Source organism: Neovison vison, chromosome 8 (assembly GCF_020171115.1).
Source record: "Neovison vison isolate M4711 chromosome 8, ASM_NN_V1, whole genome shotgun sequence".
Classification (NCBI taxonomy): Eukaryota; Metazoa; Chordata; class Mammalia; order Carnivora; family Mustelidae; genus Neogale; species Neogale vison.
In genome coordinates, this window is record NC_058098.1 from 26,140,779 (window position 1) to 26,166,188 (window position 25,410).

General features: G+C 52.7%; 1 protein-coding gene across 1 annotated transcript; it reads right to left on the bottom strand.

Moving 5' to 3' along the window:
* Positions 1 to 270: 270 nt before the first annotated feature.
* XKR7 (XK related 7) lies at positions 271 to 23,632 on the bottom strand. Its single transcript, XM_044262343.1, has 3 exons — positions 23,046 to 23,632; positions 2,797 to 2,999; positions 271 to 1,538 (listed from the first exon to the last, which is right to left on the bottom strand). Exons 1-3 carry the CDS (start codon positions 23,630 to 23,632, stop codon positions 583 to 585), a joined length of 1,746 nt encoding a protein of 581 aa, XP_044118278.1. The 3' UTR covers positions 271 to 582.
* Positions 23,633 to 25,410: the final 1,778 nt, after the last annotated feature.

The window sequence follows — 25,410 nt, forward strand, 5'->3', positions numbered from 1 at the left end:
TTTCATTCCCTTCTTGCCCAGGATCCGGCCCTCGGAGCTCGCAGGAACTGTACCAACCTGGTCCACCAGATGCCCCCACCTCCCTCACATCTTCCACGGTCTCCTCCATCCTTCTCAGAGATCTCCTCTCCCCAGAGAAGCAGCCCACCCCCCCCACGCCCCCTGAGGAGCACAGCGTCTAGGTCATGGGCCCCAGGCAGTTCCCTGTCTCTGGCAGGTCCACTGGGAGCGACACGTGGGTGACTCCAGGCAGGGGAGAGTGTGGGGTGCCCCTGGCACCAGATGTGGTGTGGAGGCCTTCATGAAAGTGGGGCAGCTAATGAGGACGGTAGCACCAGTTGGTGCCCTGGGCCCTAGTTCAGGGGAGTTTAGGAAATGGGCCACAGGGCTGAAAACAGGGCCTAGGGCTGAGGCCTCCACAAGGCTGTCCCCTCCCCTGAAAGTACCCAGGGGTGGGCCACTCTACCCTTGGACCAATGGATCTGCACCCCTTTAGCTGGGTGGCCCTGACATTCCGGGCTCAACACTGTGGTTGATGTGGGGTCAGCCAAGCCTGTCCCTCTTGGTGGGGGACACTGTGGCCTACACCGTGGTCTCATACTCCAGCAGCTCCTGGGAGGTCCCCACGCTCCGGTACTGTAACCGAGGCGTGGCAGGAGAGGAGTACTCCAGTGCCAGAATGGTCTTCCGGAGCCGTCGGTCAATAAAATGAGCATCCCAGGCAGGGTACTTCTTCCGGGGCAGGTCAATCCGAATGACAGGCCCTTCTGTCCGCAAAGGACGAGCGACTGGGGTGGGAGGCAAGCCAGGCCGCACCTGGAAGACAGGTGGCGTGGGGGTCCCCGCACGCTCGCCCCCCACGGAGACCCCATCCCTCTCGGCACCTGTAGTCCTCGGCAGGGACCTTGGGGGACTTGTGACAGCATCAACTGGGGGGCCACAGGGTCCTGGGGTCTCCGGGCAGATGCAGCCAGGCATCTGGGGACCCAGCATGGGCCCATTGGGGTGCAGGAGGCAGTAGTACACACACATGAAGAAGATGCCCAGTGCGAAGCTGGAGGCCACCACACAGACTAGGATGAGCGAGTGGAAGTCAGTGGAGAAGTTGCGGCTGGAGTACCAGAAGCCCGTGAGTGCAGCATTCTCCAGCAGCACAATGCAATAGTAGAGGGTCATGCGGCGGCGGCTGCGGCCCTCCTTGACATTGAACCAGCAGAAGATGTAGATGATGCCCACCACCATGTTGTAGATGATCTCTTCCCACTTGGACATGCAGAAGTCCGTCTCGCCCTGGATGACCCAGAAGGTCATGACGCACCAGTGGGCCACGATGAAGATGCCGAAGTAGAGCTTGTAGACGCTGGCGAAGAGTGCGAAGGCCAGGCTGCGGGCTGCAATGGTGAACAGGTGCCACAGCACCTGGGCCACAGCGCCCTTGTAGGAGAGCGGCCGCTTGTCATCCCGTGAGTCCCGCAGCACCTTCTGGTAGGAGGCCAGCGTCCAGGCCAGGGACACGAGTGAGGCAGAGGTGGACAGGGCTGCAGAGACAGGGTGAGGGTGGGGTGGGCTGGGTTAGGGGTGGGTCTGGGTTAGGGGCCGGGTGCGGGGTCTGGGGAAAGGGGGAGGGTTCTGGGTCAGGAGCTGGGTTCTGAGGAGCTGTGAGGGAAGGGTCTATAAATCAGGGCTGTGGGGAGGGTCTGGGGGGGCAGTCTTCCAGAGCAGTGATGGGAGCAGGGAGTGTGAATGGGGCTGGGGACTTCTGCAGGAGGAGGAGCATAAAGGAAGAAGGAAGGTGGGTGACTTTGGTCTTCATAAGGGTCAGGGCCAGGTCTCTAGAACAGGGATGTCGGGTTTCAGGGGTCTCGGTGAGAGGGTGGAAAATTAGGGTCCAGGATTCTGGGAGCAAGAAAGAAGGTGAAGAGTTGGGGGGTCATGATTAGGGTATGGAGGAGCCAGGAGGGGACAGTTAGTAGCTACAGGCCACCAGGTTGAAGCTGGGTGGTGGAGAGGGGTATCCAAGCTGAGCACAGCTGAGGGCATGGGAAGACATCTGCGGTGGGAAGTTTTGACTGGAGCCCAGTATCCTGGGCAAGGGGTCCTGAAGGGCCTGAGAGGGGGTGATAGAGTCTTTTGGGTCATCAAAGGTGGTATGGACCGTGTCTGGGTGGGAGGAGCTTGGAGGACTCCCGGGGGTGTGGTTTTTCTGACACAGAGTGGGTTGGCCTGGTCTGTCAGAGTTAGGGGAGGGCCAAGGTTGGGGGTGAGAACCGGGGACCCAGGCTAAGGCTGGTAGGAGTCCTCAGGAAGTAAAGACCATATGAGGGTAGATAAACAGCCTCAGTCACCAAGAGTGACTGAGCAGATCTGTGAGTCAGGGGTGCCCCTGGTGGATGCAATCTAGGATCAGGACAGTTTGGGGAATGAAGGGCAGGATCTGAGTTGTGGTGATGGGGTCAAGGGCCTCTTTGGACTTAGCAGAAATGGGGTCTTCTCTGCTCTGGCAAGGGGGAAGGGAGGAGGGGGAGAGCGGGAGCACCCAGCGGTCCCAAAGGGAGGTAAGGAGGTGGAGGGACCAGGCCCCTCCGGACATGGAGGGTAACTGGGCCACCGGAGGTGACATGGGGGTCTCCAGCGGCCTGGAGGGTGATGAGAGTAGCGGGAGGAGGGGCGCCTTCAAATCCCTGACGGCAGTGGGCCGAAGTGGGGGTGGTAGGAAGAGTGGGCGGGTGCCCCTGCAGCGGACTGCGTTGGAGGAGCGAGCCCTGGGGCGAGGGCGGGCGCGAGGGCGGAGCTCACCGGGCAGCAGGTCCGGCTCGCCGCCGCGGTGCACCAGGAGGCTGAGCTGCAGCACGAGCTGCGGCGCGCTGCGCAGGAAGGTCTCCAGCAGGCGTAGCATGCTCACGTCTGCGCTCTCGAACAGCATCCGCCAGTAGAAGTGGCGCCGCAGCCGCTCCCCGCGCCAGCGGCTCTGCAGCCCCAGGTACATAGCGCGCAGGTACCTGCGGGAGGGACGCCGTGCTCAGGCCTCCGTGCGCTCGCGTCCCCCTTGCGGCTCTCAAGCCACCCCCGGCCTGCAGGCGAGCGCCGGGGGGGGGGGGGGGACAGGTGCGCAGGGTGGCGTCGCTCACTGCGCCCAGCAGAGCGGGTGTCCTCGGCTGTAAAATGGACAGATCGGAACAATCGCCTCCGGGACTGTCGAAGGAACTCCGAATGGGCTCATTAGCTTAAAGCACCGGCACAAAGTAAGCCCTTAATTCAGCATTCTCATCATCATTATCTCAGGATTCCTGACACCTGACAGTGCACTGAGGTTCCACTAGACCCGCTATTGTCCTCACTTTACAGACGAGAAAACCTGAGACCCAGAGAGGTATGCCACCTGTCCAAGGTCACCCAACTAGGAAGCAGTGGAACCAGGATTCAAACCCAGGCATTCAACCCCCAGCTTCTGGCCTGTTCCCCAACCCCACCTCTAAGTGCCCAGTTCTTCTCCATAGGGCACAGGGAAGCTGCTCATAGGTCCCCTGGCAGGTGAGACTTTGCTGCTCCCTCTTGAGCCAATTTCTCTCAACAAACTTTATGGCTCCAGCTGCTCTGCACAAGCCACAGACCTTGGCTCCCAATGTTCTCTCTTACCACACTGGAACCCCCTGCCCTGTCCTCCAGCCCCACTCCAGCCCCATTCCCGGTAACTCTTGCTTTTCTTCCAAGACTCCAGCTTTTAAAGTCACCTTTTCCAGGAAACTTCTGCTGACCGCTTTCTACCTGGGGTAGGGACCTCTCAACACAGGCTCTCTCTAACCCACAGTGGGCTGTGACTGCCTACTTCTTCATCCATCTCCCCCAGACTCTGAACTTTTTGAGGATGACAGGGCAGCTTGCTAACTGCTGTACCCTCAGTTCTTAGCACACAATGGGTGCTCAGTCAGTGTTGGCTCAAAGAGTGAACGCAGGCATGATTGCAAGTTTGTCTTCATTGAATGGAACTCTGGTCACCCAGTAGGGGGTATGGAAGGGATTCTGAAGTCCTGAGTTCAAGTGCCAACTTTGCTTCTAATTTACTGTGTGACCTCGAGCCAGACCCTCTCTGAGCCTTAGTGAAACCTCCCAAAGTGGCTGTAAGGATGAAATGGATTTGAAAATGCTTTGCACCTGGAAAGTGCAGTGCTCGTGTAGGATAAGAAGGGGCCCGCCCCCCAGGACTCCTCCGTGTCCTCGTTCTTTGCCCAGCAGCTCTGCCCTGGGCTGTTGCAGCCACAGATCCTGACCCTGCAAACCCTGAGTTCTCTGATTCACAGGGCAGGCGCATCCTTTGCTGAAACTAGAGAGCACTCCTCCAGAAGTTATCGCCCCAGAAATCAGGGAGGAAAATCCCAACACAGGTTCAGTGATCCTGTTACTTGAATCTGAGATCCAAGAACCAGGTGTTTGGGGGTCTACTACAAGATGAGAAGTGCTGGCATTTTTATTTTTATTTTTATTTTTATTTTTTTTATTTTAAGTGCTGGCATTTTTTTTTAAAAGATTTTATTTATTTATTTGTCAGAGAGAGAGGGAGAGAGAGCGAGCACAGGCAGACAAAGAGGCAGGCAGAGGCAGAGGGAGAAGCAGGCCCTCCGCCGAGCAAGGAGCCCGATGTGGGACTCGATCCCAGGACGCTGGGATCATGACCTGAGCCGAAGGCAGCCGCTTAACCAACTGAGCCACCCAGGCGTCCCAAGTGCTGGCATTTTTAAGATGTTGTTTGGGAACCTGGGGGCCCACTATATTCAACTGTGTGTTGCCAGCCCCAAGAGAGGCATCAGGGTAGTCCCTGGAATTTGGGATCACCTGATATCCAGAGTTTCCCAGGAGGAGTATCCCAGTCATAGGAGTGGCATAGCCCTCCCTGGGCCTCAGTTTCTCTATCTGCCAACAAGAAAGATGGGCTTGATGACTCTGGAGATCCTTTTAGAGCTACCATTCTGGGACTCAAACTCTCTTCCCCAAAATATGGCTAGAAACATCCCATTCAGGGCCCTCCTCCCCATCCCTGGGTCTTCCCAGCATGAATCAATGTTGTAGAAACATCTTCAATATGACACAGTGTGGAACTAGCAGCTGGGAAGGGGAAGAGGCCTGTTCCCTCAGAAGCAGAATCAACAAAAGCAAAGACCCCTTGGTCTAACTCTCCCATCCAATGCTAGAATTCCTTTGGCAAATCCCAGCCCCGTGTGTTTACGCCTTCTGCTTGTGTGCTCCCCAGGATGGGGAGTCCCCACCTCTTGGAGCTTCTGAGCACCTCCAAACCGGGATTGTGTTTCTTCTGATGCACAGAAATTTGTTTCCCTGTACTTTCCATTCTTAAGGCCCCTGAATCCCCCCTGCCATAAGGATCCCTGAAGCATAGATTCATGTATCAAATATATTTTGATCGCTTGTTATATGCCAGGCCCTGTGCCCTTAAGTATCTCAGAGTCCCGTGGGACAGAGACAAGGTAAGACCTGAAATAGATGCTCTAAGATGTTATGGAACCCAGAGAAGAGATGGGTAGCTTTAGCTGGAGCGGGGAGATCAGGGAAGACTGCCCAGAGGAAGAAACATTTGATCTCAGCTTTAAATCATGGGTAGGATTAGAAGGCAGGAAGGAGGGAGAAGGACATTCCAGGCGGAAGAACCAGCCAAGGCCAAGGCAGAGAGGCATGAGAGGGCACGGCCTTTTAGGGTAATGGCCAGTGGTTTGCAGGGCCTGGAGGGGTGGCTTTTCACAGGAAAGGCCATAGGAAGACTGGAATTGTGAAGGGCATCAAATTCTGGACTGAAGATTTCATCTTTTATTTTAATTCTGAATTCTATCCCACAGTCAGGGGGATGTGATCAGCTTGCTGGCTTAGAAAGCTCGCTCTGGAGGCTGGCTTGGAGGAAAGCCAGGAGAGGCTGGAGTTTGGTCCAGGCCTGAGCTGACAGGCTGAGCTAAGGCAGGGCACCGAGGAGGGGCAGAGAGCAGAGGAGGAGATGGCCAAGGGTGGGGGGGTGGGCTACGAGAGAGACCAGGACGCCCTGTAGGGCTTCGGGGGAGCCCCGAACATAGACTACCTTTTCCAGCCTCTTTCTTCCCCCAGACCTATTCCCTTCTCCATTCCTGTGGCTCTGGCTCTGAACAGAAAGGAAAGACCAGCTGGTCCAACGTGAAGGGGCCTGGGGAGTTGGGGGGAGGGCGACACCCTGGAAGTTTCTCTCAGGCTGGAGGACCATCTGTTTCCTGGCCCGGGTCAGCATGAGGGAGGCCCTGGCCCGGCCAGCATCCATCACCACATGACAGGCTGCCTGCCCACCTCCCCGCCCACTCCTGCCCCCTCCTCGGCTGGCTCCCAGGGCCCCCCGCCCCAGATAACAGCAGACAAAGGGCTCACCCAGCCCAAGGCTGCTGTGGGCTGAGTAGGGAAGGGGAGGGGAAGAAAGGAGGCCTCTGAATCCCAAAAACGTGGCATTGGGCAGTGTGGAAAGACCACGGCACAATCTGGGGATGAGAGGACCTGTGTTCAACCTCACTCTGCCTCTTTTGGCAACAGGACCCAAAACCGTGACTGTTCCTTCCAGCCGGCACTAAACTCTCGTTGCCAAGGGCCTGCAAGGTTTTCACGGGCCTAGGAAACTGTTGGAGGCCTGGGAAAAAAAATTGGCTCTAAAACACAGGGAAAAACTGCAGAATCAAAATTAATAAATGTTTAATTAAATGTCTGCAAAACAGAACATGATATCAGCCGGTCGACGCAATTTGGCTTTTATCTGGTTATATATAATTTACATTTGGTGTTTGATGTGGCTGCATTTTAATATGCCTGATAGATGTGGGGCCCACAAAGGTTTTAAAACAGCCCTGCCCAGGACATGTAACCTAGTTCCCTGTGCCTCAGTTTTACCTTCTTTAAGAAGGGGCCAGCACTCACCATCCTGCCTGTGTCACAGCCCCTGGGGTGAAAGGCAAGATGGTAAGACGCTGGGCTTGTGGATTTGCTTCCCAGCCCTGACCTGGATGCTGTGTGGCCTCAGGTGGTCTCTTTGCCTCTCTGAGCTTCATTTTCTTCTCTGTTGTGAGCATTGAATGAGGTGATGGGTTTGAAAATGATTTGTACACTAAAAAGGGTGTGCACATAGGGAGAGGGAGCACATGGTAGGCAGAGGACCCTGGCTCCTGATCACCAAGCAGCCTCCCTTGAAACCTCCTCCAGGAAGCCCACCCTATTCCACTCTAGTTGAAGGGAAGTTGGAAGAAGTTGGTTTTCACCACAGATGGGACGAATACCACCCACAGAGAAGGATGCCTCATTTCAGAGAAAGGAATCCCACCTGGGGAGGGAGTACGTCTCATTTCTAACAGTCCATCCATTCTCTCCACCCCGGTTCAGACCATCATCTTTCGCCTTCTCGGTGCATTCCCTATATCCACTCCTGCCACCCTGTAGTCCATTCCCCATGTGGCAACAGGTGGGGGTACTTGAAAAACCAGTCCGATCGCGTCATTCCCCTTCTCAAAACCTTCCAAGGAAGGGCCTTACGTCACACTTGAAATAAAGTTCAAGGGTTTCCCTTGCTTGCAGGCCCTAAACCATCCAGCCCTGCTTGTTTTCTCATCTCAAGCCACTGCTTCTTTTGTTGCCGGCATTCCAGCTGCCCTGGAGGTTCCTCGAACCCAGTCTGATGTTCCTGACTCAGGACCTTTGCACTTGCTACTTGCTCTGCTTGGAATGCCCTTCCCCCAACATCCTCCTGCAGCTAGCTCCTTATTGGCTCCCATGTCACCGTCTCAGAGCAGCCCCCCGGGTCACCCATCCCATGTGGCCCTCCGGCCCTCACCAAACCCCTCTCATTTGTCTTATTGCCCCGTCTGATCTTCTTCATAACATACGCTATCAAACAATCTGATTTTCTGTTTTATCACTGCAGTTCTACGAGTGTAGGGACTCGGGTGGCCTTGGTCACTCCTGTCTCCCCAGGATCCGTATGTGTAGTAGGCATTCAATAAATATTTGTTGAATGAATAAAGAGAGAGTGTTTGCCTGTGTCTTTCTCCTGACCTTGCAGAGTTTGCTTACTGCCAGGACTCCTGCTGGGCAACTCCTGTCCTCACTGACTCATTTCTGTCCTTCCTCCTCCAGGAAGGCTTCCTTGGTGTTTCTTCACCTGGTTGGGTCCCCCACAGCACTGACTTCAACTGCCCGAGGCCAGTGTGAACCAGACTTAACAGACAGGTTTACCGTGTGGGAACAGGCGCTCAGGAGTCTATTTTGTGTCTAATTTGCTGACTGCCTATCATGTGCTCAGAGAAGCATGTCCTGGAGGAAATTGGAAGAGCAGATAAGTGTGTCCTGTTCAAGGTGGGGTTGGGGGCAAAAAAACACACAGCTCTAGGGAGAAGAGAAGGCAGCAGACAGTGTGTGAAATCTTATTCAGGATTCCGTAAAGCCATCTCTTCTGGACCCCGTTGCCTCTGAGAGCAGGCAGCAGGGTCAAGAAACAGATGGAGCTCATTCCCTGCTTCCTGGGTCTGGTTATCTCTGTGACCCAGGAACCTCCCATCGTCCCCCAGACCTGGGCCAGTGACGGGGTTGCGCTGGTGGGGGGCAACGGGCTCCTCTCTAATGGGTAGAAGGAAGGAGGAAGGGCTTTCATGTCCCCGAGAAGCCAGGAAGCTTCTGGGCCTAGTGTCTGGGTCGCCCTGCTCTCTCCTGGTTTTGCTTCTTATGTCAGCTGGAGTCTCCAGTACCAGGCAGGATTTCTGGTCTGGGCCTCCGTCTCCATGCAGAAGGCCAGCTTGGACCTGTCCTTTTGTCTGGCCTCACATCCTGGGTCTGGGCCACTCTCTCTGTCTGCCACTCCAATCAGCCTTTCAATGAGGGGTTAGCTTGTTTATTTTTCTGTTTATCTGTCAATCTGTCAGTCTTGCCCTGAGACCCTGAGTCAGTCCACCTGCCTGTCCCCTGTGCTAGAGGTCATGTTGTTACTCAAATACTAGTCAGACTGACCCTAGGGTCCTGGGTCAGCCTGTCTGTCTGCTCTTCGAGGCTGGGAAATCAGTCTGTCTGTCCATTGGATGTCAGGATAGCTTATCTGTCCCTTTGGATACTGGGCCTGGTTTTTCGTCTGTCTGTCTCTAGAATTCTGGGCGTGCGTATTGGTGCGTCTATCTTTCAGTCTCTCGGCTGCTGGGTCTGTCTGGTGGTCTGTTGCTCATCTCGTGGCTCGGCATGACTGCCAGCTCTCCTGCCATCCGCCCCTGCCTGCTCCTCCTCTCCCAACTCTGGGTCTCTTTCTGTCTGTCTGCGTCTCTCACATCCTCAGCTCCTCCATCTGTCGGTCTCGGCGTCTCTGAGTGTGTGTTCTCGCCCCTTTCCACTCCCCCTCATGGCTCTGGGCCAAAAACACAGCAGCTTCCAGCGGCTCCCCCACTAGGGCTCCATCCAGGAACCACCTCCCTGCACGGCGCGCTCTCCTGTCTCCCACCCGGGCCAGGCCTGCAGACTCTGGAAGGTGAGCAGGCGGCACGGAGCCGGCAGGGCTGGTAGGAAGGAGCAGAGACCCCACGCGAGCTGAGCCCCTTACTGTTCTGCGGGTCTGTAGGGGGACAGTATGCAGGTGTGAATAATAATGATAATAGCTCACATTTACTGAGCACCAGCTGTACGTTAAGCCTCGTCATACAGCTTGTCCGTTCCTCCCAGCCAATCTTTGAGGTGGGGCACTATTACCATCCTCACTTTACAGATGAAGACACAGAGCCAGAAAGAGAGTGGAAGTTGTATCAAGTCCCACAGCAAATTAGCGTCAGACCTAGGACTCAGACTTGGTTCTCCATGGGCCCCTGCCTCGGGGAAGGTGGCTCGGTTCCCCGGAATGTGGGCGGCATGGCTGCCAGCGAAGATCGATGCTGGGCAGGGATGGACCTGAAAGCTTTGCCTGGAATGGCACGGGTTCAGAGAAAACAGGAGGAGAGGTGACCGTAGTCACTGGAGTCAGGGGACCCAGGCTCAATCCTTCACTGGACTTTCTGCGAAAGTCCAGGCCCTCTGGAGGCCTCAGTCCCCCTCTGCAAAATGAGCCCTAGTAACAGGATTCTTGCCTAGGGAAAGGGATTTCCATAAGACCCCTCACCCCACCTGTCCAGTTCTGGTGATGGCAGATGTCTTGAACCCAACTACTTCCCTCCACCAGGTGGCATCACTCTGGGGCCGGCCACTGAACTCTGAGCCATGGCGGCCTCCCTCCTCGCTGGTCTCCTTCCTTCCTTGCCCTCCTGGAGCTTAGTCTTAACACAGCTGCCTGAGGGATCCTGTAAAATCCTAGATCAGGCCACGCCACACCTTACAATACACTGTGACCTTGAGATCCAGGTTTGTCCACCTCTAGGACCTCAACTCCCTCCATCTTTCCCCTCTAATGAGTCCCCAGCTGTTTCCTGAATGCCCCAGGCCCATTCCGGCCTCTGGGTCTCTGCCTAGAAGGGACTTGAATTCTCATTCTTTTCATCTCACCTCCGTGTCACCTCCTCAGGGAGGCCTTCCTAGATCCCCCTCCCCCTCTTGCCCCCCCCCCCAAGCACTTCTACCTGCCCCTCTGGCGGCTTTCCGTCCTGTCATCCTGCTTTCTTTTCTTAATTAACACATATCACACCCTCCCCCCCGAAATGGCCTAATTTCTCGCTTCCGTTTTTGTCACCTGTCTCTCTGATGGTGCGGGGACCCTGGTTGTCCTGTTTTCTGCTATGCCCCAGGGCCTGGCATCGAGTTAATGTTCAATATTTATTTGTTTCTTGAATGAGTGAATGTGTGAATGTACTTTACAAACTCTGCTTTGGAAGCTCCCCAGGGAAAGGCGGTCAAGGGCAGAGGGAAAGGACCCAATCCCGGGGGAGACCTGTGTTCAGATTCTGAATCCATCATTTACTGTCTGCGTAGTCTTGAGCAAGCTGCTTCCCGCCCTGAACCCCTCAGCTCAATGCCCACTTTATGGGGTAGCTATGTAATCAGAAAATAGTGATATGCATAAAACTTCCAGCCCAGTGGTGGGCGCTCGACCGGCGGGAGGTTCAAGAGGCTGGGAGACTCAGAGAACCCAGCAGGAAGAGGAGGCCTTGTAGCTTCCGGTTTAGTTCCTGGTAGACCTGAGACCTGCTCCCAGGCTGGCTTTCCCAGGTGCTCATTGAATCTGTCCCCAGGAGGCAGAGGGTCAGAGAAGTCCCTTTGCAGGGAGTCCTAGGGCAGGGTCTTCTTTGGGGGTCTTTGTCCTTCCCCTGAAAACAACTGCCACTCTTTGGAAGGCCTTCTGAATGTACTTGGCTAAAATCCTCCCTGAAGCCCTGGGAGGTTTTATGGGCACGATCGCCATTTTCTGGACCGAAAAGAGGAGGGTTATTTGACATCGATTCACCCAGCACTTTTAAAAACCTACCGTGTGCCAAGACTTGTGCTAAAATGCTGGTGGACACAACAGTGAGCAAGACAGACCCAGCCCACCTGGTGTGACCCAAGTAGGAGAGCTGGACATTGTTTAAATCAGCGTGTAAACGGGGACAAACACTCCCTGGCTTCCAGACATGCTCCAAACAGGACTCTGGGCTCCAGCACTGAGGAAGACGGGGACTGGTCCTGCTTGCAGGGGGCGTGGCCGTCAGGGAAAGCAGGTGGGTACTGAGCTGTGATCTGAAGCAGGCACAGGAGTTAACTGGCTGAAGGAGAGAGGAAAGGGAATTTCTGGTGGAGGAACAACATGGGCAAAGGTCCTGAGTGGCCAGGAAGCAGTACATGGTCAGAAGGGCTGTAGCTTGGAGAAGGGGGTGAGAAAGTGAGGGGGGAAGGGGAACATGGTGAAGCATTTGGTCTTTATCATAAGAGTAATGGGGAGCCACGGAGAGGTTTTAAACAAGGGAACAATGGTACAGCTAGCTCGTACCTCTGTCTTTTAGAGGGAGCATTCTGTGGGCAGCAGAGGAGGGGAGAGGCAAGGGAGGAAGGTGGGAGATGAATTACAGCTGAGAGTTGAGTATGGCCCCCCACAGAAGGGCATCGACTCCAGAAGCAAGCAGCAGGCACTTGGAGACGTGACTTGCCCAAGGTCAACGGCCAGAAGCATCAGAGCTGCATCTCAAATCAGGAATGGTGTCTACCGCATTTCACCACCAGGTGCAAATCAAGCTGAGTCAGGCCCTGAGGACCCAGATGGAGTCTGTGAGTCCTCTGGGACAAACTGGACCCCCTCCCCTTCTTTGCAATGGGGCCCAGAAAGCTCTTGTAGGGAATGGCCTGGAGGCTCCCTTCCCATCTGTCTATCCCTCAATGCTGAGCGCTCCTGTAAGGATGCAAAATGGGACCTTCCTGGGGTTGGCAGCCAAATGAGTCATAAATGTCAGAAAAGAATGTGATTTTACACGTTTGGCTCCTATTTCGTGCAGCGCTGAGAGCCGGGCTGTTTCCCTCCTCCTTAGCAGCCCTCTACGAAGTCACGGCACCTCTTTTTTTTGCTGGGCTAAGGCCAAACATTTCCCTGCCACTAATTTTAGGCTCTGGCTGAAAAGCTGAGACCCTCTCCCCTCCCACCCACTGCCATCAGCTCTTCTTTTCAGTCAGCAGGGAAGCAGGCAGTCCCCCTCCAGCAAAGCCTTTGGGACCAGGTTCCCACCTCTTTTGCCCTTCACTGTATGAATACAGCCAGATCTCTGCCTCTCTCTGGGTCTCACTTTCCCTACCTGTGAAATGGATGCAGAGCAGAGACTAAAGTCCAGTACCCCATACTCTAGCCCAGGGCTCGTTGCTCCAAACCCTCCTACTTCTCTCTTTTTCTCATATCCCCGGGCAGAGTTGTCCCTGTGTGGCCAGGCATGAGCCAGTGGGGGAAGAGGGCTGGGTCCAGTCTCTTGGTGGCATCTGAAAGTAGTTGGAGACCAAGGAAGGCAAAAAGTACCACTTCTATCTGTCCCTGGCCCAAGAGCCCCTAGAAGGTGGAGAGGCCACGCTGTTATTATGGGGGTACTCTGGGAATAGAGAGCTGGGTGTCTTGTCTAGAAAGCAGAGCTGCTCTAGCTGATTCCTGCCCTGGGAGAATGTGAGCCCAGTAGACGGAATTTCAGTTTTTTAGGAATAGATGGATATGAGAATATTTGTGCCAAAAAAAAAAATTCCAATTTGGAAATGTTGGCAACTAATTTTTAAAAACACCGTATGAATTTTTATTTACTTTTATTATTTTTTTAAGAGAGGGAGAGGCGATGGGGAAGGGGCAGTGGGGGAGGGAGACAGAAAGAGAGAATCCCAAGCTGCTTCCATGCCCGGCAAAGAGCCTGATTTGGGGCTTGAACTCACAATTCTGAGATCATGACATGAGCTGAAATCAAGAGTTGGATGCTTAACTGACTGAGCCACCCAGGCACCCCTACCATATGAATTTTTAAGAAATTATTAATCTTTTTTTAAGGTGTGATAATGGTATTACATATTTTAGTTATACTTTTTATAAAAGTCTATCTTTTCATTTTTTTAAAAGACTTTATTTATTTGAGAGAGAGAGAGGGGGAGAGGGCATGAGCAGGGGGAAGGGCAGAGGGAGAAGGAGACTCCTTACCAGCAGGGAACCCAATGCGGGGCTCCATCCTAGGACTCCGGTATCATGACCTGAGCCGAAGGTAGACGCCCAACCGACTGAGCCACCCAGGCACCCAAAAGTCTAACTTTTTAGAAATGTACTGAAATATTTATGGATGCAGTGGCATGATGTCTGAGATTTGTTTCAGAATAACATGGAAGGGAAAAAATTGGGACAGGATCCAGACCTATAGCGTCCAACATCTAAGTGTCCTACTCTAGCCACATACGGCTATTTAAGTTTAAATTGATCAAAATTAAATACAATTTAAAATTCAGCTTCTCAGTCCACTAGGCACCCTTCAAATGCTCAATAGTTATGCATGGCTAGTGGCTGCTGTATTGAACAGTGCTGGCATAGGGCATTTCCATCACGGCAGAAAGTTCTATTGGATGCCACTGGCCTAGATAAAGCAAGGTTGGCCAGGAGTTAATTGCCGAAGCAGGGCCGTAGCACGGGGGCGGGGGGAGGGGGCATCATTATCCTGTTCTCTCCACTTTTGTATATTTAAATTTTTTCCACAATGAAAGGTTTCATCAAACAGTAGGGACACACGAACACAGCCTTGGGCTGGATTTGCCCGCAAGTCCACAGGCCACTGATTTGCAACCCGTGGTGTGACAGCTAAGCCTCGTAAAGGCTCCAAGTTCGATCCACAGAGTCTTAAAACTGTAAGGGGCTTTGCAGATCATCTAGTTTACCCTCCAAACGGAGGGCAGGAGGCCCTGCTGTCGCTTCCCTGCCAAAGTCCGCTGCTCCTGTCTGCACGCGGGTGGCCCCGAGGAGTTCACGGCTTTGGGAACCGTCCCCTCTGTTCCTGGACAGCCTGATTGTCTGGATGTCTTGTTCCTACCCAGATTCTGCCTCTCTTGGACACTGGGTTATCATCTGTCTTCACACTATCTCTGGAGCCACAGGAAAAAAGTGTCCTTCCTTGAAAGGCTGTCTGTGGATGAGGGTTAGAGAACGTTCAGACCTCTGACGCCCCTCCTCCTCCCCCTATTTTGACTAAGTAAGTGAGATGGGATGCTACTTGGGCCAATAATAGTAAATATTTCCTGAACATAGATATGTGAAAGTCCCATGCGTTTATGTGATCCCAGGACACGTTTACAAGAACTTTATGAGGCGGGTACTCTCACCATCCCCTTTTCACAGATGAGACCAGCGCTCTGGCTGCTGAGGCAACTTGCCCGGGGTCACACAAGGAGGAAATCATGGAGCCATGAGCCCACCATCACCCCAAGCTCTCAGCTACCCTGCCCTCACATCTGAGCCCTAGGGAACTCACCCAGTGTTCTCGAGCCCCTGATTGGACTTGACAGATGGTGCAACTGAATCCCAGGCAGGGAAGTGTCTTGCTCAAGATTCTGATTTCAAACATTCCATTCAGTTTACAAGAACATTTATTGAGCACCTACTGGATCCGTTCTGAGGCAGCCATTCACCACACCAGCATCCTCCTGGGAACCTAGCCCCAGGACTGTTCCGACCACATCTTATACAAATATAAATTTGCTGCCCTTAGCCTGTATTTGTCCACTGCCACTGTGGAAGGCTGCAGATGGAGGCCTAGAAGACCCCAGCAGTGCCCTGGGGTCCCACACTGCCTTAGCACCCCCACATCAGCCATGGACACAAAGCCTGCTTCAACAGACTCACGTTCTAATGATTACTAGGGACCTCACCGAAGCTGGCCAAGTGCAGGGTCCCCGACAGCAACAGAGGCTCTGCTCTGGGCCAATCACCATGAGGCCCAGGGAAAAGAAAGGACAAAGCCTCACCTTCCCAGAGGCTTGTCATCTGGTAGGAAAACCAGCTAGGTGGGCAGGTGATCACAACAGAATCTGATGGGGACTGTGGGACTGGAGAGGAATGAGTAATTGTGCCCAGAGGGCAAAGTCTGAGAGGAAGAACCCAGCATGTTAACAATGGGTACTTTATAATCAAATCAAAATTTAAAAATATCTTTCTGATTTTTTTTTCCCCCTCTCCAAAGCAATACATGGTTGATTGTGTTGTAAGAATACTCTTAACTAGCGGAAGGCAGGGTCGCTTGGTGGTCACACATGTGGGTTTGGGAGCCTGACAGCATCCCTTTAAGCCCAGGCTTTGCTACTTACAAACTGTTAGCTCTTACAAGCTGTTAGCTCTTTGTACAGTATTTCCACAACTGTAGTATGGGCCAGTAAGTCTAGCTCACACTAATGGAACACTTATGCTGAGTCCTGGGCAAAGCAGGCTCCTTACATTTATCAATAAGCCTTCATTATGGCTACCCGTCTAGCCATGGGATGTTACCATCCCACCTCACAGATGAGGAAACTGAGAGAGGTTAAGTGACTTGCCCAAGGTCATACAGGTCACCCGAGGCAGAGCCAGAGTTTGAGCTCCACAGCCCTCGTTCTTTGTCGCCACACCCCCTACTTGACAGAATTGTGGTGAAGAGGAATGTTCTCATTGAAGTTTCTATAAAGGTAACTAAAATTTTCAGTAATATCTGGCTTTCTAAAAGCAGGTGAGCGTATACATGTATTTCTTAATTAATTAAAAACCGAAGGAAATCTTTAAGCAATACAAGAAATATCTAATTAGTAAGTGGAAATCTCCCATAACCCCACCTGTGTGCGTGCCCCCCAAGATTTTGAGGGGAGAGGAGTCTTTGTACCTTTTCTGTGCCACCTGAGGTTTCAACAAGAGCCTACAGTTCCTTAATAAACAGACACGACAAATAAACAATTTCCACTTTAGACTGAAAGCAACAACTTGGGGCGCCTGGGTGGCTCACTTGGTTAAGTGTCTGCCTTTGGCTTAGGTCATGATCCTGGGGTCCTGGGTTGAGCTCTGCACCGGGCTCCCTGCTCAGTGGAGAGTCGGCTTCTCCCTCTGCCCCTCCGCACTGTTTATGCTCTCTCTCTGCTCTGTCTCATTCTCTCAAATAAATAAATAAATTAAAGCTTAAACAACAACAACAACTTGCCTGACTGAGGGAGTGGGAGGTGGGGTCTGAAGGGTTGAGGGCAGGATGGGTTTGTTCAGGGAAGGTTTCTGAGCTTGACTTTGAAGGATGTGCAGAATTTCACTGGGAGGAGAATGGGACAGGGTGTTGCTAGAAGGACCACGGGCAGCTGCTCAGAGGCATGAAGGGAAAAATTGTGTGGCTTGCTTTTTAGGGGGTCAGAGCAGTGAGGAGATAAAAGGCCAAGAGGCAAAGGGCTCTGACGCCAAGCTAAAGCATCCGGACCTGCTCGAGGGGCAGAGGGGACCCTGGGCTAGCCCTCTGGCTCTGGAGTAATGGCAATGCCTGAGCTGAGCATTTGAAATATCCTTCCGGCTGCAGGTGGAGGCGGGATGGGGTGGGGTTGGGTGGGGGGAACTGGAGGCTGATAGGATTTCCCAGGGGAGGAATTTCAAGACCCTAACAAAGGCAGGGTAGTGAATGGAGAGGCCAGAGTAGATCCCAACCCATCTTCCTTCTCTCCCTAGGGACCTTCGCCCCAGCTGCTGGGGTTCAAAGCCATTTCCTGGCAGCCCTCCATCCTCCCCACAGGGCTTCTCCTGTGTGGTCTTTATAGATCAAACAGGGGACGCTGGGCCCAACTGCCGCCGCTGTGTCTGTTAGGAGCAGCTCTAATGGCCTGTTGCAGCCGGATGGGCAGATAGAAGGGGATGGGGGGCAGGGGAGCACCTCCCGGAGAGGAGTATCCCAAGAGGTGGGTGGCAAGGCTGGCCTGGAAAAACCCTGCAAAGTCAGAGCAGGGAGGAACCTTGCGGATAATCCTTGAGTTGGGAGGTGGGGCGCGGGGGCAGGGGGTTGGGAGCTTGTAAAATGTTTCAGCTGTGGTAGTCAAAACAAAATCCTAGATAGGTAACCCAAATATCAGAAAAGAGAGACTCAGATTTCAGGTTGAAATGATGGTGTGAAGGCTGTGAAAGAGTCTGAAAACCACTGTGAAATCCAACCCCTGACCAGTTTAATAGAGAACAATACAAATAGTAAAAAACAAAACAAAACAAAATTGAAAAAGTAAAGACTGAAGAGATTTGCACACTTCCTGTGTTCCAGGCGCTGAGCTAAGCACTAGGTATACATTATTTAATTTAACTCGCGCCTCAAGCCACATGGGAAAGGTACCATTATTAGAATGTCCATTTTGCAGATGAGAAAACCAAGGCACAGACAAGTTATGCCATTTGCCCCCATCACAGGAAGTGGCAGACACAGGATGTATGTGGCGGATTCCAGAGTGTGAGTTCTTAATCATTAACATTCTGGCCCCAGTGGGGAAAATGACGAAAGAGGGACAGATACTAAGAGGGACAGGCACCTTGTCCGCTGTGCCTGAAACAGACCCGACCCCCGCACCCCCCCGCCCCAGTTACTACCCTGGTCCAGCTCCCATCTTCCCTCACCCGGATCATGGAGCGGCCTCCTCCCAGGTCTCCAGACTTATCCTGGCCTCCCACCACTCTGTTTTCTGACAATCAGGGTGCACATTGTAAAACAGAAGTCAAGACCCGCTTCCTTCCCTGCTCAAATTCTCTGGGGCTCCCGCTTCATTCGAGTGAAAGGCCTCGTCTTCCCATGGCCTATGGAGCCCTGCACAACCCAGCTCCAGCCAGCCTCTCCACCATCATCCCCTCCACTGTCCCGGACCCTCTGCTTCAGCCACACGGGCCTTCTCCTTGCTCTTCTCTTTCTCTCTGCCTTGGGCATCCTTCCCTAGGCCTCCACCCAGCTCACCCTCACTTCATTCAGTCCTCTGTCCCTATGCCACCTCCTGGCAGGGGCCTGCCTGGACCACCTTCCCTCAAAGAGCCACAGCCTCCTCCCTGGGACGCTGTAGCCCCCTGAGCTGTTTCATTTCTTCCATAGCACTTATCAGTTGACCCATTAGATTTTGTATTATGTTTACAATATATATCATATTTGATTTTACTTGTTTATTGGTTCCCCCATTAGACTACTGATGGCCACGAGAGCAGAGACTTTGTCTTATTCGCCACTCTATTCCCAGCATGTAGCACAGTGCCTGGTATACAGTAGGTGCCCCATATATGTGTGGAATGAATGACTACAGATTAAATGAACAAGTACCTTTGAGGCCCTCTTGCCCTCCTGCCCCCTCCTTGGTCATGTGCGAAGTGAGCAAATCTTCCGCAGTGATGAAAGGGAGTAGTGATGTCACTACTCACCTCCAAGGGTCCTGAATACTTAAGAATGGGACCAGCCCTTCTCTAAATCCTCAGCACGCATTATCAGACGAAACTAGAACAACCCAGAAGGTGGTACTATGATGGGCCCTAGATGATAAAGGGGCAAATCAGGCACTGGGAGATTATATAGCTTGTCACCATCAGATACAGAAAGCAAGCTGAGGACATATGAATCCAGAATCTGGACTCTTAACCATTAAGCCAATAATCTAGCTTTCCAGAGAGAAGACCCAGAAGCTGACTTTCACACCCAATTGGTCACTAATTCATTTCAGAACTTCTCTTGAGTGCAGGTGTGTGAGCAGGCAGAAGGAGGGAGCAGTGGTGGGCATAGAGGTAGTGTTTAGAGGTAAGGCCTTTCCCTCTAAAGTGCGGCCTGCCTGCCTCCCTCCATCCCTCCCTCCGGGTCCGCAGATCCTGACAGCCTCAGAGGAATCCTATGCCAGATCATCTCCCACTAATTGGTTTAGCAAACTATGCTTATCTGGGCAAAGCTTGGGCCCAGTGAGTTCAAGATTAGGGAAAGCAGGATTCATGGTTTACTGCTCTGCTGCCCACAGGGTCAGAGAAGACAGGGTTAGGACTTTAATTGGCTTAACAACCCTGAGTGGCTTAACAACTCAGAGGGTTAGGGCTGGGGAGCCAGGGAGGGATGAAAACACAGATTGCTGTCCAGCTCACAGCCAGCTTCATGTCCCACCGAAAGATCTGTGGTCGATTTTCTCAGGGAGTCATCTTTGTGTGAGTCCATGGCTCAGGGATCCTCCCATGCAGCCAGTGTGGGGGTGACAGAGATAGGACTTGGCGTTGGGAGTTGGAGAAAGCTGGGTTAGGCACCTCCCCTCCCCCTACTTCCTCAGTGGATGAGCTTGGACAAGTTACTTGACTTCTCTGAGCCTCATTTTCTTGTCTGATGGGGTATATCAATTGCCACCAGAGGGGAGGTTTCAGGGTAAGATGAGAGCCAGGGTCTGGAGCACCTCATAAAGGGCCTGTTGGGTATACAGGATCCATGAATTCCTTCCCTTCCTCTGCCTCCTCAGGGCTCCATTTTGTGTTTAAAATAATAATAATGCCCATTCCACAGGGCTGTTTGGGACAGAATCCAGCCTAATCAGTTGAACCCATGTGCCGTCACAGGTCTGTGTTACCTGGCTCCTCAAAGTACACAGACTTTTGATTCAGCATTGTATAAGCTTCAGGAGTTGCAATTTTTATAATTCAAAGTATTTTATTCAGAATTGAGGGTGTGGGATCAGAAGGTGGACTGACCAGTCTCCCAGGTTGGATCCTGTAGGGCTCAGACATACCTCTCTTCCCTCATTACTCCAGGTTCTACCACTCAGAACATCTGCACCAAGGCCTGCCAAACAGTGAACATGTTCATTGTGGGAACATTTCACGTGGTAAGCAAACATATGCCAACATTGCTTAATTTCTAGGAATGCCAGCCCCAGTGGCTTCTCTCAATCTCGTTTGGGTTTTCCTCCATTAGCCAGACCCTCAGCCATTTTAGAATCCAGAGCTTTGGGGACAGGGGTCCAGAGGCTTTAGCTCTGATTACCAGTCCCAGTGTCAGAATTCCAGAAAGAGAAGGCTCCTAAGGTCATCAGATCTGATAGTCTCATTTTACATACAGGGAAATTGAGGCCCAGAGATGGAAGAGTCTTACCCAAGGTCACCTAGCAAGCTAGTTACAAACCTCGGTGGAGCCATGGGCTTCCTGATCCTCGCTCCCAGTCCAGCATGATCCCCACAATACACTTTCTCCCCATCCTCGCCCACAATGTTCAAATCCCTCCCCCTCCTTTCACATTCTTATCTCAGTGCAGCAGAAGCTCTGGCTTCTATCTCCTGGAATCTTGGGCTCTCAGACTCATAATTCTTTGAGCTTGGGGAACACTTTAGTGGCAGAACTGCAGGGTGGATAAATGGAACTTGGGCTTTGAAGACAGAGAGTACTGAGTCCCAGCTCTTCTACTCCTTAGCTGTGTGACCTTGGGCAAGGATGTCCCCTTTCTGAGCATCCATTCCCTCAGCTGTTAAGTAGGAATGACAATACAACCACATCCCAGGAGTATTAGGAGGGACACAGGAGATGAAATGGGTAAAAAAATCAACCAACAGGCTTGACACAAAGTGAGTGCCTAATAAAATAATTGTTATGGAACTATAAGTTAAGGCTCTCATACTCCTAATGCCTAAGTGAAATGGTCCAGAGGTGATCAAAGGGAATGAAACTGGACAAACTGAAGCAAATATCCCCTGTCTAAATTGCTACAGGCCTGATACTCCTAGATTCCTTTTTTTTTTTCCCCAAGAGAAGCTAGAACTCTGGATTTTTGAAATATTATACAAGCCAAACAAGACACTTCTGTAAGCCATATTCAACCCCAGGATCATTAGTTTGTCATCCCTGCAAAATCATCTCATCCCAATCCCCTCACTTTAAATATGGGGGAGAGTAGAAATAGCTCTTGTATCTGAGAAGCCATGGAGCTTAAGGGACCCTTAGCTATCTTCAGCCACTCTCTTGAGACCTTCACCCCTACCCCCATGGTCATTTTTTTGCCCTGTTTAAGGGAAACTCAGTTTATCTTCAAGAAAGAAGTATTTGTTTCTTGTAAGTAGATTCTGAACAAGGGGAGGAGGGGGTTTGAGGTAGCCAGTGAGTTGAGGGGCAGCTGGCCCACTTTAGGCTAAAGGGAAAGGGGGATGAAGTTTGGCTGCCAAGAATAGGAAGTTACCATTTCAGAATCTAAAAATATCTATCACCATCTGTCCACTCGGGCACAGAATGATAAATGCAGATTAGTTCCTGGATGTAGACATGAATATTTTTATGTGTCAAGCTAATAATAATAACACCACCTTGTGTGGATAGAGCTCCACCTCCGTATTCCCCCAGGGCAAGCTAAATGGAATATACACATCATCTCAGCAAGCCATGGATGGGGAAACCAAGGCACAGAGAAACTCAGCAACACAACAAGGGTGACACAGCAAGTGAGCAGCTGGGACAAACCCTGGGAGTCCTGTTTCCAACCCTCAGCCCAGTACTGAATCTTCTGAGTTAGGCAGAATGTGTTAACAAGTAGCAGAATAAATATAACAACAGCAGTAATCACACTTTACATCTCTATAGTGACTTTGACTTTTTCTGTGCTTTCCCCACATCTGTGATCATGATAATCTATTACATTCCTAAAATACATTATAGTCTGCAAGGTTCGCATAGACCTCCTCTCACCTGATCATCCCAACAAGTAAGAAAAGGTGATGGTAGACCAGTGAGATGAGACAAGGAGGGATTCTCCCTTGTTTCACAGGTGAGGAAACTAAGGCTTGGAGGGAGGTTTATCTAAGATCACATAGTGGGCAAGTTCATTCTCTCAGTGCACAGTAGAACCTAAGTTACCAGAGCAATTTTGATTCAAGGGGAACCCCAGGTTCAGAATCCCCCCACCGGCCCCCGCCTCCCCTGTCTACAATTAGCTCAGCTCAGCAGACAGACTGGAAGTGGGCTGTTTGTACAAAGCCTCAGTTTTGTTTTACTGCCCTGGGATTAAAGGACAGCTAGTGGCCATCTAATCTCAGATTGAAGATCCCAAATCCCTTTGGCCCTGTTGGGGTAGGGGAGAGAGTGGGGGACTCCTAGGAAATAGAAGAAGCCAGACTGCTTCTCAGCAGGGTCTGGCATACCCTTAACCAGAAGTCCAAAAAGTTTGGGCGGGATATTCATTTAGCTGCCTCAAATTCTGTTTCTCCCGGGAGGCTGGGAGTGGACTGCAATTCCAAACTGAGAACCCTTTGCGAGCAAGGAAGGACTTCCGAGATCTTTCCTAAGCTGAGGCTTGGCACTCAGGCAGAGGAGTGGGCTGGAGGGAGCTCTGGGGCCCTGTTCCAAGCTTCACACATTCCCTTCAGCCCTTCTCATTCACACCCCCCGAGGATCACTTTCTCTCTTCTTGTCCCATTCCTTCCTCCCTCAATGGCCAGATCAGAGAGGATGGCACTGGGGTTGGTCAGAGTTTGAGGGCAGAGGTCAGAGAGAAGCTGGCAGAGAAGAAATCAGAGCTGCAATAGGGTGGGGCGGGGCAGAGGTCAGGACGCAAAGGGGGCCTGGAGAGGTCAGATTAGGGTTGGGGCGACAGGTAGACCCTCGCCACCCCCACTCCTCAAGCTCAGCTCCCTCCACCTGCGCTTATCCTACCTCCAGACCTGGCCGAGCTGCAGGAGGTGGACGAGGGTCTGCAGCAGCCAGACGCAGAGGCGGCAGCAGCGGCGGCGGTAGGCGCTGGCCGAGGAGGGCGCGGGCCCAGGACCCAGCTGGGGGCTGCCTTCTTTGGTCCGGAAGGCGGCGGCGCTGTCCTTGGTGCTGATGGAGGGCCCTCCGGCCCCGCTGTCCTTGGTGCTGACGGCGGGTCCCGGGGCGCCCGCGGGTTCCGAGTAATCGTAGACGAACCAGCGGAAGCTGAGCAGCTGCACAACCAGCGAGGGCAGGAGCACGAATAACAACGTGAGGCCGAAGTAGGTGCGCTGACCCTGCAGGTAGTAGGAGGCCGCCAGCCACAGGTCCGTGGCGCCGTCGGAGAAGAACACGAGCAGCGCGCACAGCACCCAGCAGCAGTCCCGCAGCTCGTAGCGCGGTCCCGAGCCCCCCGCCCCGGTCACTACAGGGCTCCCGGCCGCCACTGCCGCCGCCTCCCCGCGCCCGCCCGCACCACTCCGGGCTCCTCCGGCCGCCCCCTCCGGCCCCGGGCCGGCCGCGGCCGCCGCTCCATCCGACTTCGCGGCCATGTTGGCGGAGCAGGAGGCGGGGAGCGACTTCCGGGCGGCGGAGGGGGTGGGGTGCGGAGTGGGGAGGACCCTGTGCGGGAGGCTCCCGCCTCCTCCTCTTCCTCCTCTCCTCTTCTTCCTCCTCCCCTCTACTTCAATTATTCATTCCCCTCGGCGCTGCCCTCGTCCCTCCCCCACCCCGCCAGGGCTGCGGCCGGATGGGGGCAGCTCCCCAGGGAAGGGAGGGGGGAAGGGAGGGGAGAGCATCCCAGGTCACCCTCTCCTTCCTCAGAGGCGCGGGGCCCGAGCCACACGCTTTCTGCCTCTCACCCCTACCCCACTGCACTTCTTGATTTCCCTTTTCTTCACCGCCCCTCTCTCCAAACTCTCCTCTGCCATTTATCTCCTCTGTTTACCTCCAGTGGCCTAGGTCTGAGGAGGGTAGGGGATAGGGGACTTGGAAGCAGGGCGCTGCCTAGGCTGGCACCTCAGTAACTCTTTATCAATCACTGGATGCTAACTAGCCATTTCCTAGTTTCCAGAGTGTTTGCATATTGTTCCATCCCTTTCTTTGATCTTGAAGAGTCCGTTTTCCTATTGTCTTTTTCTTATTGGTTTGAATGAGAAAACTGCAGCTCTGAGAGCTGCTGTCTCTTCCCCCAACGCTCCCCTTTCCCTCCCTCGGGGACTGTTTTCTTCTGGCCACAGCCCTAGTAGAGTTTGGCAGGGAAGGGGCAACATCAGAGGGAACACCAGGTAGAGGGAAGAGCAAGTGAAAGGTCTGCAGGCCTAAGATTTAAGTGCATATTTTCAAGGAATTCTGAACCACAGATCCAGGGAGGTGGGAAGCTGGGAAAGATGGGGCTGGATAGTTCTGAGGGATGAGATCCTAAATGTCCAAAAGATGTACTTTACCCAGGAAGCAATGGGAAACCACTGCAGAATTTGAGCAGGAGACAAATGTGATCAAGTCTGGATTTGGAAAGAAGCCCCTCTGCAGCCAGAGGAGAGAAATGCTCACTAGGAAACAGCTTGAGGGTGGAGAAGCCAGAGAGAATATAACAGGAATTTAGGAGAGGAAGTGGGGTTGCTTATACATCCTGGATACCCCAGCTCACCCCTAACCCCTATGCTCAGATTGGATGTGTCAGGGTATTTATTGCACAAACACTCATGTAGCAGTTTCTCTTTGCCTCGGTCCCTGGAGTCATTATGCAATTACTAACTCACTTTATCCTCCCAATTTGTGAAGTAGTTTCTGTTGTTTACCTCCCATTTTACAGATGAAGAAATTGAGTCACAGAGAAATTAATTCATTTGTTTGGAGCCCCACAGTTACTGAGTGCTTGAACCAAATTCAAACCATCATGTGGCCCTAGAGTAGGCTTTACTATCTCACAAAGAGAGGAGAGTTTGGTGAGAAGGGGAAGAAGTGAAGGGAGGCTTGAGGACCACCCTGCTTCAGAGTAGCTGGGAAGGGAAGATGAAGGGCGACAGCTGCCCTGGGTCAGGAAGGAGCAGCCATCTGCAGTCCTGCAGCCTAGCATCCCTTTCATGTCCAGGGACTGTTTTGGTCCCAGCAATGCTCAGGAGGTTGGAGAACCAGCTGTGGCCCAAGGCTGAAAACAGAGTAGGAAGAGTTAGGGATTAAGGGAGTTTTCTAGGCTGGATTCAAAGCTAATAGTCTCTTTCCGCAGGCATGTGTAGACTAGTGGGAGTTTTTGTGGGTTGGGCTGGAGGGGAGTCTGAATCCCAATGTGATTTACTTAGGAAGAGTATCTTTTCCCTTTTTTTCCTGT

Bases quoted from the DNA above. Each gene is read 5' to 3' on its own strand.
- XKR7 (XM_044262343.1), bottom strand. From the start codon at position 23,632: ATGGCCGCGAAGTCGGATGGAGCGGCGGCCGCGGCCGGCCCGGGGCCG. The intron at 3,000-23,045 runs GTAGGATAAGCG...TCCCTCCCGCAG, and splicing joins CAGCTCGGCCAGGTCTGGAG to GTACCTGCGCGCTATGTACC. The intron at 1,539-2,796 runs GTGAGCTCCGCC...CTGTCTCTGCAG, and splicing joins CGAGCCGGACCTGCTGCCCG to CCCTGTCCACCTCTGCCTCA.